Source organism: Dreissena polymorpha, chromosome 2, assembly GCF_020536995.1.
Source record: "Dreissena polymorpha isolate Duluth1 chromosome 2, UMN_Dpol_1.0, whole genome shotgun sequence".
NCBI classification, from domain to species: Eukaryota; Metazoa; Mollusca; class Bivalvia; order Myida; family Dreissenidae; genus Dreissena; species Dreissena polymorpha.
In genome coordinates, this window is record NC_068356.1 from 111,725,254 (window position 1) to 111,739,186 (window position 13,933).

General features: G+C 33.8%; 2 protein-coding genes and 1 long non-coding RNA gene across 11 annotated transcripts in view; 1 reads left to right on the plus strand and 2 right to left on the minus strand.

The window, feature by feature from the left end:
* Positions 1-11,408, minus strand: part of LOC127868524 (PH and SEC7 domain-containing protein 2-like) — a 54,389-nt gene extending 42,981 nt beyond the window's left edge. For 5 of the 8 annotated variants that reach the window (XR_008044165.1, XR_008044164.1, XR_008044163.1 and 2 more), the window contains exons 1-2: positions 11,306-11,406; positions 751-795 (exon numbers count right to left, since the gene is read on the minus strand). The gene's annotated coding sequence lies outside the window, so the exon portion shown is untranslated. Of the gene's footprint in view, positions 1-750; positions 796-11,244 lie in introns of all 8 variants that reach the window. The other 3 variants (XM_052410370.1, XM_052410369.1, XM_052410368.1) reach the window with 2 other exon arrangements.
* LOC127868532 (uncharacterized) overlaps positions 1-13,933 on the minus strand; it is a 147,783-nt gene that overhangs the window by 42,981 nt on the left and 90,869 nt on the right. The window lies entirely within an intron of this gene.
* LOC127868528 (sphingosine-1-phosphate lyase 1-like) overlaps positions 11,341-13,933 on the plus strand; it is a 35,840-nt gene continuing 33,247 nt past the window's right edge. For both annotated transcript variants that reach the window (XR_008044166.1, XM_052410373.1), the window contains exon 1: positions 11,341-11,490. Coding sequence is in view for 1 of the 2 variants with exons in the window: in XM_052410373.1 (XP_052266333.1) it covers positions 11,464-11,490 (27 nt within the window). In the remaining variant the exon portion in view is untranslated. The remainder of the gene's footprint in view (positions 11,491-13,933) is intronic.

A 13,933-nucleotide genomic window follows, 5' to 3' on the forward strand; every position in this document is an offset into this window, starting at 1 on the left:
ACAGTTCAACTGCTATATGCCAACCTACCGTGGGCATACAAAGTGATTTTTCCTAGACACTTCCCAAAATCGATCCCTAGCTATGTCTCCATGCAAGCTTGTTATATCCTTAGTTTTATTATGATTTGTTTCTCCAAACAAAAGTAATTGACCTGACACCACCGGTTTCCTATTGTTTTTTTCTATTTTCAGAAACAGCTACCTTTAATGGACTGGCCCCAAGAGAAATCCAAAGGTAAGTCTTCTTTACGTAAGCACACAAGTTCAGTTAAACATCTCCATGCAAAATAAAATTGTTGAGCAGATTTTTTTCTATTTTTCATAACAGTGACATTTTCCTTGCAACTCCAAATACAATCCCATACCAGGTCTCCATGCTAGCTTGATATCATATTTAATAGTTAAAACAATATTGGTCAATGCAACCTACATACTTGACTCTGCCCGCATGCGTGCCCTCACTCTAACTCTACCTCACTCAATACCTAGGATTTTACACTTCTTTAGAAACCTGGTTAATAGCGCAAGTTTTCAAGCTCCAAAAGTCATAACAACTCTTGTAAAAATGTGTTTTAAATCCAGCCAATTTAGGATTCAAAATCAGTGAATGATTATAAAATGAAAAGATAAACGTTTAAAGTAAAATTAAATGCACCTTCATTAAAACAATACAAGTTCTTATTCTTTAAATAAGTAATGTTGTAAAAGTTAATATGGTGAATTTTGAAGTATTCACTGAGCACCACTTACCTAAACAAGTTTCATAATTTCTTCCTTGTAAGCCCATCCAAACACCTGCAAAATGACACAAATGTTGTTTCAAATCACCTTAGCCTTCTCATGCAGGTACACTTACACATTATTATTCAGAGCAATTTGTAGCAGTTTGTAACATTTTTAAAATACAAATTTAATGACTTTGGGCTCTACTGAAATCTTTCTCAATCTTTATTCCTGTTCTTTAATAGGTTTTATCTTTTAAAGGACTCAAGAATGTCAATTGAAGCAGATTCTTGCTTTTTGATGCAAGCATTTCGCAATTTACTTATTTTCTACTCCTGCTTATTATTCACCTTTTATCATGTTAGTGCAAACGTTACATTTTGTAGTACCATACATGTACCAATTGTTTTACTGTAAATCACATAATATTTCGCTAAAATGTATACAGTTTTGCTGTAATTAATCATAAGTTGAAAACTATATAAAACAAGAAACAGTCGGAGACAGGTGATGCTCCCCAAAGGTTTTTTTTGTCACAATATTGCACTATATATTCAGATAAAAGGAAACGTCTTGAGGGCACAGTAGTTGGGGGGACAAAAAAATTTTAATAGAAAATTTCAAAGGGCCATAACTCTGTGAAAAATCATCCGACCAGAACCCGCTGATAATATGCACATCTCCTCTTGGTAGTGAAGCTTCCCATAAAGTTTCATTGAATTCCGGTCATTAGTTGCAGAGAAATAGCCCGGACAAAAATTGTGCACGGACGGAAACACAGACGGACAGACGAAGCGGCAACTATATGCTGCCCCCAAAATAAATTTTGGGGGAGCATAATAAAATGAAAGTATTGTAAAACAATTGATTATTTTTTTTATACCATTTTTTTGAAAGTTGCTGACCATACATGAAAAAAAAACATCAGCCAAACAAGCACAAAGCAGATTGGTCAAGTGGTTATGGGGCATGTCTCTTGATCCTGAGGACCCAGGTTTGAAATCTGATGGCAGCAACATTTAATCCATTCTTTTATAATGTCTCAGATTCTTGTTTTACATTTTCAATTTCTACGTTTAAATGTGTAAAGTTCAGACTTTAAGCGGTAAAATAGACAAAAATATGTACATATAAACAAATCCCTTTGTAGAGTCAAAATTTAAATACCAGTAACTGTTTGTATTGCTGCTTGTTTTGTTGTTTATTTCTATAGTTATTGCCACCTGGCAGACAAATAGACATTTGCAAAATAACTAGTTAAGAACTCAGACAAACTGAATTAACAAATTTGATAGATGCTAACAAGTTAATGTTTGACCATAAATTTTCTTAATTATGTGTTGTTGCTTTTTTTCAAACTTATCTTTTTTTTTTAACTGGATAAGCCATGGCTACAGTACACTCCACGCGTTTTCCCCAATTTCCCTCCATACTCCGCGGGTTTCGACCTGGAGGGAGATTAAGAAAATCCCGCTATACGCGGCGTTTGCATGATTTTGGACGCGGCGGTTAACGATCGGCAAAACTGATAAGCCAACGCGGCGGCCCTCGGCGTTGGCAACGCGGGGGAAACTCCGCGTTTTACGAGATAACCATCAATTTAATTTTGTTTGACTTCCTGATTTTCAAATAAAATTACATTTATTACAAGTACATACATGTACATGTAGTATAATATTTACAATAAAAAAAAAACAACCAAGATAGATCGATCCCGACGTGGTTGTAGAAGTAGTTGTTGTTGTATAGAAAACTCGTTGATTTACGACACACAAAACGTCGTCTTTTAACTAATACTTACCAATTAATATAAACACAGTTTGCAACATTGTTTTTATTTTGATAATTTAATCCAAAGTTTTCATGTTAGCAGGTGATTTTCTATGCTGAACATGTATACAAATGACCAAGGACCCTAAAAATCTCGCAAATCTGTGTGAATTGACAGTTTGACGTAATCAAGAAAAGCCGCTTCCTGTCTACAGGCATAACTTACTCAAGTAAACACGTTCAACGAATGCATAAGGAATGGTTTTAATTGTCGGAACAAAGTCAATTCTCTGCTCGCTAATGCATTGATTTTCTCTTTGTTTGTAGGTTATTCCATTGATTGCTAAAAGGTGGTAACTATTGAGTTGATAATTGCATTTAATATTCACAGTTGTATTCTTGTTGCGTCGACATTCTAAACAATGTTTACCAGTAATTATGGACCAAATCGGCAGAGTGACATTCACACATGTTAATCCCTTTTGTCAAAACACCGCAGACAGCAGTCTACACAATAGGTCAGTAGACAAGCTTTGCGTGTTTTCATAACGTCAAACACTTAAAATCCAGTTCCGCTCAGATGTCTTCTTTAATCAGTTTACTATACAATTACTGTAGTGTTAAAATAATTACTCTACTAAAATACCGTAACGATAAAGATTCGGCGTGTTCGATTTGAAATTATTTTATAGGAAATATCAACTTTTTCGCGATATAATTTCGTTAATAAATACCAAAGAAACTTTTAACCGAAATCAACAAAATTCAATGTTCTCTGCGCTACAAAGTTTGTATAAAAAAATCGCTTTGCAGGAGTATACATTGTACCTTGACCTTGTACATTGCAGCATAATTTTCGCGCGCTTTTGTCGGGAAATATACATGACTGTATATTGGAAGCATTTGTAAACGTCGTGTTAACAATTAAAAATCGTAGTGTGTTTCGGATTACGAATTATTATTCTCATTTGGAAATTTTACGGAACATTTATTCTTGTGTCATATGTGTTATGATTTAAATATTAATTTGTCAAATGTATTATATTAGACTAATTCATATCGTAGACGTACCTGTGAATTAAAAAACAATTTTTATACGTATTAATTTTCTATACAATTATCTTTTTTATACATGTACTACAGTATTTAAACAATTTATTATACAATGTTTTTATTTTTTGGCATGCCCAGTAGCACACTGCTAACGCGGCGTTGCGCGGCGATCACTGATAAGAACGGAAAGTGTCTGCATTTACCGACTAGCCTAAAGTAATACACGCCGCGGGAATTAGCGAACGCGGCGTAACGCCGAGCGTTTTATCGAGTTCACCTCGCTCTTCCAACGCCGCGTGAACACTCGCTAGCAGAAAAAACCCGCGGAGGGAGCGCGTTTTTTGGGGAAAACGCGTGGAGTGTACTGTATGCTCAAAATAGTCTTGATTAATTTCTAATTTTACTGTACACGTGCTTAAAAATAAAATGTTTTTTACAATTGTAATGCACATGCTCTTTGTGTCAATTGTTTGTTGTGGAGATAAAGTCTGATAAAAACATAAATATGTTCACATGACTACAATCATGCAATCAAGGAATGAATAAGTATTTATTTTCTTCCATACTTGTATAAGAATGTATAAGTCCAAATCCTGCAAAATTATGAAACTTAATTCCCTATAATAGACTTTTCTATGCAATACTTGTTGTTTTTTTATCTATTACTGATGATTCTGTTTACTGGATTTTGATATTTCAGATGGATATTTTGGATAACACTTAATGGATTTTGATGATAATCATTATACATGGTATGGTGAATATTGTATAGAGGTACAATACGTGAAACACATGGATATACATGGTATGTATATCAATATACTGGTTCAGTGTTGCAGCACAATTAAGTTGACAAATTATTTAGTGAACCATAATTTTTTTCAAAGCTCGCATAACAGGTTAACACAAGGGAAATGATAATTAAAATAAGAAAGCAGTCAAACAAAAAAAATCATCATTGATGTTGTTCAGTGTTTGTAGAATGCTCTGAGCTTTTATGGATACAACATAGAAACACCACATCACATAAATTGACCAGTCACCAAATTATCGATCGCTCCGCCCACATAGTCACGTGGTCTAGTGATTAGAAAACTCCGGCAAGCAGATCGCAATTATAGCGGATTACGTGAGGGAAATTCTATATTTGTAATGATGTATTATGCTCTTTTCTATAATATAAATTATTAAAGCCGCACACTAACCTAAACTGCTTTGTAAAACGTTAATACAATCATAAAAACTTTAGAGAGAAATGGCGTAATCAAAATAAATGAGTTAACGGCAGACTGACTATCAGAAACGTTTCTTATACATATTATATAGGGAGGTGATGAAAAATCCGTTGTAAAAATGAGCATTTATTTCATATTGTTTTTGAACTTGTATTCAACCGTCTGACAGTGAACCCGGTGGCTATTCATATATAATTTTGAAAATATTTTTATTAAATGCAAATGACATATCCATATAATGATGGGTTTTTTGGTTAATAAAAAATGTTTAGATCTTTGTTTTATTGTGTTATTTTTAAAAAGACACCGATATTTTTATTTGGATATAAATTAAATTTTGATTGTAACCATAATTTAATACAGGCCTAATTTCGTGGTTTCATTAACAGATAGTCTAATATGCATTTTATTTCATTTATGTTTAATGCGAACCTGTTACATTTCACTATCAAAAAATGAAATGTTGGTATTACGGTGCTGTTCACGAACATTCGAATTGAATACATTTAGCATATTATGCATTTGCTTATTTATAACAAGATGGCCCTTATATGTTAATTGCAATTTTCACATTTCTCCCCGTATCAATATATGTTGTATTAGAAATGTTGTTGTTGTATTATAAGCCGTACATTTTACACTTGAAGTCGCTTTAAGCTGGCTTAGCCGCGTTGAAATCACCTTTGTGTTGTTTTTACTTTAGTTAAAACAGTATTTAAGTTAACCATTTATAATGTTTTCCCTTGTTTATGATCCACAGAAAATAAATATATAATTGGAAATCATTTAAGTAATTAAATAGTTATTTTTTCTTGTGTACAGTACCTAACAATGCCTTAATGTTCCTTCATTCTGAGATCCACGCAACATACTGTTATTTATTAATCATCGACAATTACGCTGAGATTAATAAGCACGTGTGGCAATTATTATGTTGCCCAAACTGCTTAATAATATTGTGCATCAAACGGTATAACACGTTTTATAGAACACACACCTGGTGTGGTTAAACTATTTATTGTGTTTGTTTTCTTATTACTCGTTCATATGTTCAAGAAATAAAGATAAAATAATAACCTTTTATAAAGTATGTATAGCACCTACAATTTTGAATAATGATCGAACAGTAATGATCATGCATTTGATATAAAATCTGTGTAAACTCTTAAAAATTACGTCCATTCCATATGTACAACACGCTTTGTTTGTCGGACAAAATGGCGGCCAGATAAGCGTTGCTGGGGGGTGTGTGAAAAATCGATATCCGATTGGCTGATCAACAAAATGTGGGCGGAGTTGGCGACTGGTCGATTGCAGGGCTTAACACTAACTTTTTTTTCAACTAGCCCATTTGGGCTTGTAAATGCAGAACCTACTTGCCCTGACCAATCTTTCATGTGCCCTAACCCAAGTGTATCAAAACCTTTATATTTATCATTAAACTTGTATTTTCTTGTGCGTAGAGATGCGCAATTATGATTCAATAATTCTTATAAGCTTGCCTTACTAATAATAATGAATTCAATATCCATCTACTTAAGACATCTATTTGTAATTTTCGCGCCATTTCGGGAGAAATTTCCTTTTTTTTCCTCATACTTTCTCCTACCTTCCTCCTTTCCTTTTCTTTTCTTATCTGAGGAACCCCCATCCCCACCCTTAAAGCCAAACCTTTTTTTACATAGATTGCCGCGGTTACCGTCTGACAACAAATGGTAAGTGAATCTTAGGTTTTGCAAAATAATGTGTTACGGTAGTCGTAACAATTGTACAGGGTTAACTCTACTAAAAGCCGGGATCGACCATTAATATTAGTTTTGTTAATTGAATTGAGTAAAAAAGATTGTCAAAACACTTCTAATCGATCAAACAAATTACAATTATTTAAAATTGATAAATAACTAATAATTTTATAGTAACTTTGTGTTAATGTCGAGTTGCCTTCATCCACCCCGGACGATCCTGGGCGATCCCGGCTTTTAGATTTTAACAAATTTATATCGAGAAAACACGTCACTACGAGGAAACCAATCAAAAACCGTATCTAGCGGAATTCCGTTTAAAAATAGGTACTGACGTGTTTTACCAGGAAAACTGCCGGGGATTTTCTGAATTATCGGCCTCTTTTTTATTGCAATCAGGGGGTTCCAAATCTATTTTGAGGTACGATCCATTTGTTGTCTCTGACTTCACTCTGGGATTTAATTGTCATCTGATCGTACTGTATTAAGATTGTTGCATCTTTGAAAAGCTTATTTGTAATGCAATTTATTGATATAGAACACATAATCCCTCCCAAAATACACACGACCGGTCGGGCATGTCCCTGGGACATTGGCTTGCCCGGACCTAGGTACAGGCAGTGAATGTCGTTCGGACGTGCCTTAGTGTTAAGCCCTAAATTGCTTTAATTTGCACATAATTTATTTTTATATATGATCTGTTTGTGTTTATTTATGCCAAAAAATAGTTTATGTTGCTCATATTACCAATTAAAGTGTCGCCTGGATTACGGGCGGCAGACTTGACATGAAATATGCCGTAACCAGTTGCAAATCCCAACGACCCAAAGGATCAATAGCTGGGAGTTGGATAATTGCAACGGGTGATGGAGGTTTCGTCACAATGCAGTTTCGTCACACTGATATTATGAAGGAGGGCAGTGGAGGTTTCGTCACACTGATATATTGTATAGAATTAAATGATATTGCAATTGAATATGATGTTGTTAATAAATATATTGGGATATATGCTTCTTTATGTTATTTTTTAGCGTTATTGCGTTGAGTTTTGTAACAAATGATGGTTTTAATTGTATATATTATTTAAATTATTTATGTTTGACTTAGGTTAAACAGCGTACTGTTTGTTATAATGAAGCGTATTAATTTTAGTAGTTGTAGTACCAACTAACACTGTAAAATTTTGTCAGTGTTATTTTATATTTAAATAGAAATATATTCACATGTAACAAGCAATAATTAATGTCCTATGATTTTAATAAAAATGATTTAAAAAGTAACTTTTTTGTCTTTACTGTTGATTTTATCCAAAAAATGTAACACTTGCATTACACTTTGCATATTATCCTTTTTTCTACCATAATATCAACTTTTTCTGTGCGCGTAATATATGAATAAAACACATATTTGTGGAACACATGAAAACACGACTACCAATCTACGAGTTTAAGATATTTCAACTATTGATTACTTGATAGTGCAAACATATTAATCAGCGCATTGCAAACAATCAATTAGCGACACACGCCTTTAATTGGCAATTAATGAAGTTGGCTTAAATTGGCACAGTACACTCCACGCGTTTTCCCCAATTTCCCTCCATACTCCGCGGGTTTCGACCTGGAGGGAGATTAAGAAAATCCCGCTATACGCGGCGTTTGCATGATTTTGGACGCGGCGGTTAACAATCGGCAAAACTGATAAGCCGACACGGCGGCCCTCGGCGTTGGCAACGCGGGGGAAACTCCGCGTTTTACGAGATAACGATCAATTTAATTTTGTTTGACTTCCTGATTTTCAAATAAAATTACATTTATTACAAGTACATACATGTACATGTAGTATAATATTTACAATTAAAAAAAAACAACCAAGATAGATCGATCCCGACGTGGTTGTAGAAGTAGTTGTTGTTGTATAAAAAACTCGTTGATTTACGACACACAAAACGTCGTCTTTTAACTAATACTTACCAATTCATATAAACACAGTTTGCAACATTGTTTTTATTTTGATAATTTAATCCAAAGTTTTCATGTTAGCAGGTGTTTGTCTATACTGAACATGAATACAAATGACCAAGGACCCTAAAAATCTTGCAAATCTGTGTGAATTGACAGTTTGACGTAATCAAAGAAAAGCCGCTTCCTGTCTACAGGCATAACTTACTCAAGTAAACACGTTCAACGAATGCATAAGGAATGGTTTTAATTGTCGGAACAAAGTCAATTCTCTGCTCGCTAATGCATTGATTTTCTCTTTGTTTGTAGGTTATTCCATTGATTGCTAAAAGGTGGTAACTATTGAGTTGATAATTGCATTTAATATTCACAGTTGTATTCTTGTTGCGTCGACATTCTAAACAATGTTTACCAGTAATTATGGACCAAATCGGCAGAGTGACATTCACACATGTTAATCCCTTTTGTCAAAACACCGCAGACAGCAGTCTACACAATAGGTCAGTAGACAAGCTTTGCGTGTTTTCATATTATACGTCAAACATTTAAAATCCAGTTCCGCCCAGATACAGTCTTCTGTAATCAGTTTACAGTACAATTAGTGTTAAAATAATTACTCTACAAAAATACCGTAACGATAAAGATTCGGCGTGTTCGATTTGAAATTATTTTAGAGGAAATATCAACTTATTCGCGATATAATTTCGTTAATAAATACCAAAGTAACTTTTAACCGAAATCAACAATGTTCTCTGCACTACAAAGTTTGTATCAACAAAATCAATACACGCACGCTTTGCAGGAGTATACATTGTACCTTCACCTTGTACATTGCAGCATAATTTTCGCGCGCTTTTGTCGGGAAATATACATGATGACTGTATATTGGAAGCATTTGTAAACGTCGTGTTAACAATTAACAAGGGACAAAATTGTCACAAAACCAGGTTTTCATTGTGAAAAAAAAATCTGATAAAGGGAGAAAACTCAAACTGAACTTTTGAAATGAACAAAAAAAATTAACCCCCTTTGTAAGTTTTTTTTTTTTTTAAATCTATTTATAGTCGTGGTGACCTTGACATTGGAGATATTGACGTGATTCTTTCGTGCGACACACCGTCCCATGATGGTGAACAAATGTGCCAAATGATTTTAAAATTTCACAATGAATGACATAGTTATGGCCAGGACAAGCTAATTTATGGCAATTTTTGACCTTTGAACTCAAAGTGTGACCTTGACCTTGGAGATATCGACGTAATTATTTCGCGCGACACACCGTCCAATGATGGTGAACAAATGTGCCAAATGATTTTAAAATCTGACAATGAACGACATAGTTATGGCCCGGACAAGCTTGTTCCGCCAGCCCGCCAGCCAGCCAGCCAGCCAGCCCGCCCGCATTCGCCAATATAATAACCAGTTTTTTCCTTCGGAAAACCTGGTTAAAAATTGTAGTGTGTTTCGGATTACTAATTATTATTCTCATTTGAAAATTTTACGGAACATTTATTCTTGTGTCATATGTGTTATGATTTAAATATTAATTTGTCAAATGTATTATATTAGACTAATTCATATTGTAGACGTACCTGTGAATTAAAAAACATAATTTGTATACGTATTAATTTTCTATACAATTATCTTTTTTATACATGTACTACAGTATTTAAACAATTTATTTTAACAATGTTTTTATTTTTTGGCATGCCCAGTAGCACACTGCTAACGCGGCGTTGCGTGGCGATCACTGATAAGAACGGAAAGTGTCTGCATTTACCGACTAGCCTAAAGTAATACACGCCGCGGGAATTAGCGAACGCGGCGTAACGCTGAGCGTTTTATCGAGTTCACCTCGCTCTTCCAACGCCGCGTGAACACTCGCTAGCAGAAAAAAAAAACGCGGAAGGAGCGCGTTTTTTGGGGAAAACGCGTGGAGTGTACTGTATTTATACATATAGAGTAAATAGCGTCTGTTAAACAAGAGTATATAGTAGGGGAGTTGTTTCATTGCAACCACAAAATCCAATCATGGCTTCAGAATATCCATGCATACTCTGCGAACGGAACGTGAATGACGATGATCGCGCAATATTGTGTGATCAATGTGAAAAATGGCAACACCTGTCTTGTGACACTGGTATCAGTCTAAGACAGTATCGCAAAATGATGAAGGGTGCTGTAGTCAGTATATTAATATACCGTTTATTAAGAAGATTTTTATGTTAATGTATTGTGTAATATTTTGTTGTATTTGAATAAATGTTTTTGTGAATCATAATCAACATTGTATTGTCATTTAATTGCATGTGTATACTAACTAAATACTTCAATTTATCGAATTTAACAGAAAAGAAAAACATGTTGATTGATAACAGAAAAAAGGTGTCAATCAAAGGTACTAAAGTTTCTCGGTATTATTCACACCTATATATTACCATTGTGACGAACCCTCTACCCGTTCTCTACAGTAAATTAAGTGTGACAAAACCTCCGTAAACCATTGCAATTAATGTCTAGAATTTGAGAAAAGGGTAAATAGGCCTTCCTGACCAGAGTTAGTGCTCTGTGCCACTTTCGGCTTATTTTCTCCACCCAAAATGTGTCAGCTTGCAAGAAATAAACTTAAACTTCACAGGGTACGAATGTGTAATTGTACGATTAAATGGATAAATATTTTGCACCAATGTCCACTGTTTTGATTGTGACAGGAAAACAAAAAGAGCAGTTCTATACAGAAATTTTGACATTTAAACGTACGTTTACTATTTAATTCCTGAATGTTTTTATGTGAAGACCTTTTTTCTTTGGCTTATCTTACCAGAAGCTCAACAATTCCTATCCGAGAAACTGACATTCCATTTTAGAAGAAATTATCTCACTTCCGGCGACTGTCAGAGCCGCGTACAAGTCATGTGACCATTGAGTCTTGATTTAAAGTTCAACGAGAATTGACGAGACTTTGACATTTTGGTCAAAATGGAGGTCGTCAAGAAAGTCGCCACGGTAAAATAACTTTGATCGTTTTATTGTTAGATTTTTAACATTTTATATAGTTAACTTTATTTATTTAGATTCAAGCTGGATCGTTTTGTCAGCGTTTTGTTGTTGTTGTTTTTTCTCAAGATATGATACAATTTTGTTCGATATTGTTGATATGAAGTTTAATTAACAATCATTTAAAAACATGAAATTTTAGACATGAAATAAATAAATATCAGTGATTTTCAAGCACCGTCCGATTTTTACTATAAAAGATCAATTAAACTTTATAAACTCAAATGTTGTTGGAGTCAAGAGTTTTTCAACATTTTCTTTCCAAAAAATCAATTCATACTGGCTGCAAGAAATGTATTCTGTCAGATCTTAAAAGTTGGCAAGCAGGTTTGTTTATAAATAAAATCCAGATTGCGCTATTGAAATACCACGTCTTTACCAGACCCGCCATACTTCCAGGTTTTACTATTATCATAATGAAGACTCCAGACAGTATTTATAATGTTATGATTTTTTCAATTTTTCCTTCTTAAGGGACAATCCCAATTTAAGCAAAATTACAAAATTAACAATTGTTGTCCGAAAATACCCTAAGGGCCAAAGGGAATGAAAGTTACATCAACTTTGGGGCAAAATCGCATTATCTGCAAGTGAACTAATAAAATCACCATTTAAAACCGTACATTGCAGCAAGAGTTTTTAGATGGGTTTGAACAATTAAGTACTAAAAGATTGAAAAGACCCCAAATACCTGAGCTGAACATTTTTCACATTAATTTTACCCAATAGGCATGGTAACTCTACTTTTCCCCATGGGCAAACTAAATTGCTGTGTTTAGTGATTCAAATTGTGGATAAGAACAAAAATGTCTCTACTGCTTAAGTACATTGTATGTACATTGTTTTGTTTTGACTTGAATAATGTTGTTGTTCTTTTTGTGTGTGTTTATATTTGATCACTTCACCCAATAAAATATGGCATATTCTTTAAGGCAATACATTTATCTGTTTACTTTGTAGTTAAAATAAAAGATATTGTATAAAATGTATGTTATTATAAACAATTATTAATTTGTTTACCATTAATGAAGATGTATTGGAAAAGAATAACCTAAGTTATAATTATTACCAGCCTTTTTATTCTATCACTTCCCCCAAATCCTGTGTATTCAACCCCTGTTTATTGATGCCCTGGCTGCTGTGGTCACAGTGGGAACAATGCACAGGTGCAGAGTAAAGTATGCAGTAATACATGTACATTGATGTACATGTATGATGATTCAACTGAGGTTATAGATTATAGTTTAACATAAGAATTTTATAATGGGCCAATACATTGAGTTGAATTAGCCATCGGGGATCCTTTTACTTGCCTTTTAATCCATTGCACATTAGGTATTTTTTGTATAATAATTAGCCATAATAATACTACCGACTCTACCGTATGTTAAATTTAATTATGCCCCAATCTTGCATTCAAAATAAGGATTTTATTAGTAACAAACTGAAGTGCTGGTAGATCAAGTTTTAAGACTGCATTATTAACATTGTTTGCAATAATGTTTACATATATTCTTCTTTAATTATGTTCTTATTCCTGAGAAGCTATTACATGTATGTCAGTGCGTGATAAATATTTATTCATCCAATGTGCCACATGAAAAACGCGTTGTTTATAACACATTAGACAAAAAACATTGTCAAGTTACTGAGTAACATTTTTTTATAAATTAAATATGAACTTACATGTTTTTAAAGCCACACACCTTATTTGGCATAGTAAATTTAAGAATAAATAAGAAACATATTTTATATACGCCAATTAGAATATATCTGGTGGTTACAAGGTAGTAATCCGTCTTTTTTGCGATTAACAACTTAAAAATAATCGCGTTTGTCGAAACGGACGTATACGTCCAGAAATCCTACTTTCGGTTTTAAAAGCGGTACCCTTTGAAAAATAATAAATTATTTGCTAACTAGGCTATAGATTTAATTTTATCTAAGCCAATTATAATATATCTGGTGGTTACAAGGTAGAAATCCGTCTTTTTTGAGCTTTAAAACTTAAAAATAATCACGTTTTTCGAAATTGACGCACACATGTATACGTATGGAAATCCTACTTTCGTTTAAAAAGCCGTTTGAAAACTAATTAATTACTTGCTAACTAGGCTATAGATTTAACGACAATTTTACACACTTTCAAATTGCATCGATATGTATTAATTAACGTGTATTTCATTTCAAGGTGTGTGGCTTTAAGCATATTGATTAAATAAAGCATTTCTTCTTCAGTCTATGTGTTAAACCTTTAAAGATACACAACTCACTAAGTCAGTTTGATCGCCGTGGTGTAGTGGATATGGTGTCTGCCCAGCGATCGGGAGGTCATGGGTTTGATCCCCACTGTGGGTGCGTTCTTTAGATCTTCCCCATAGACACCAAGGAA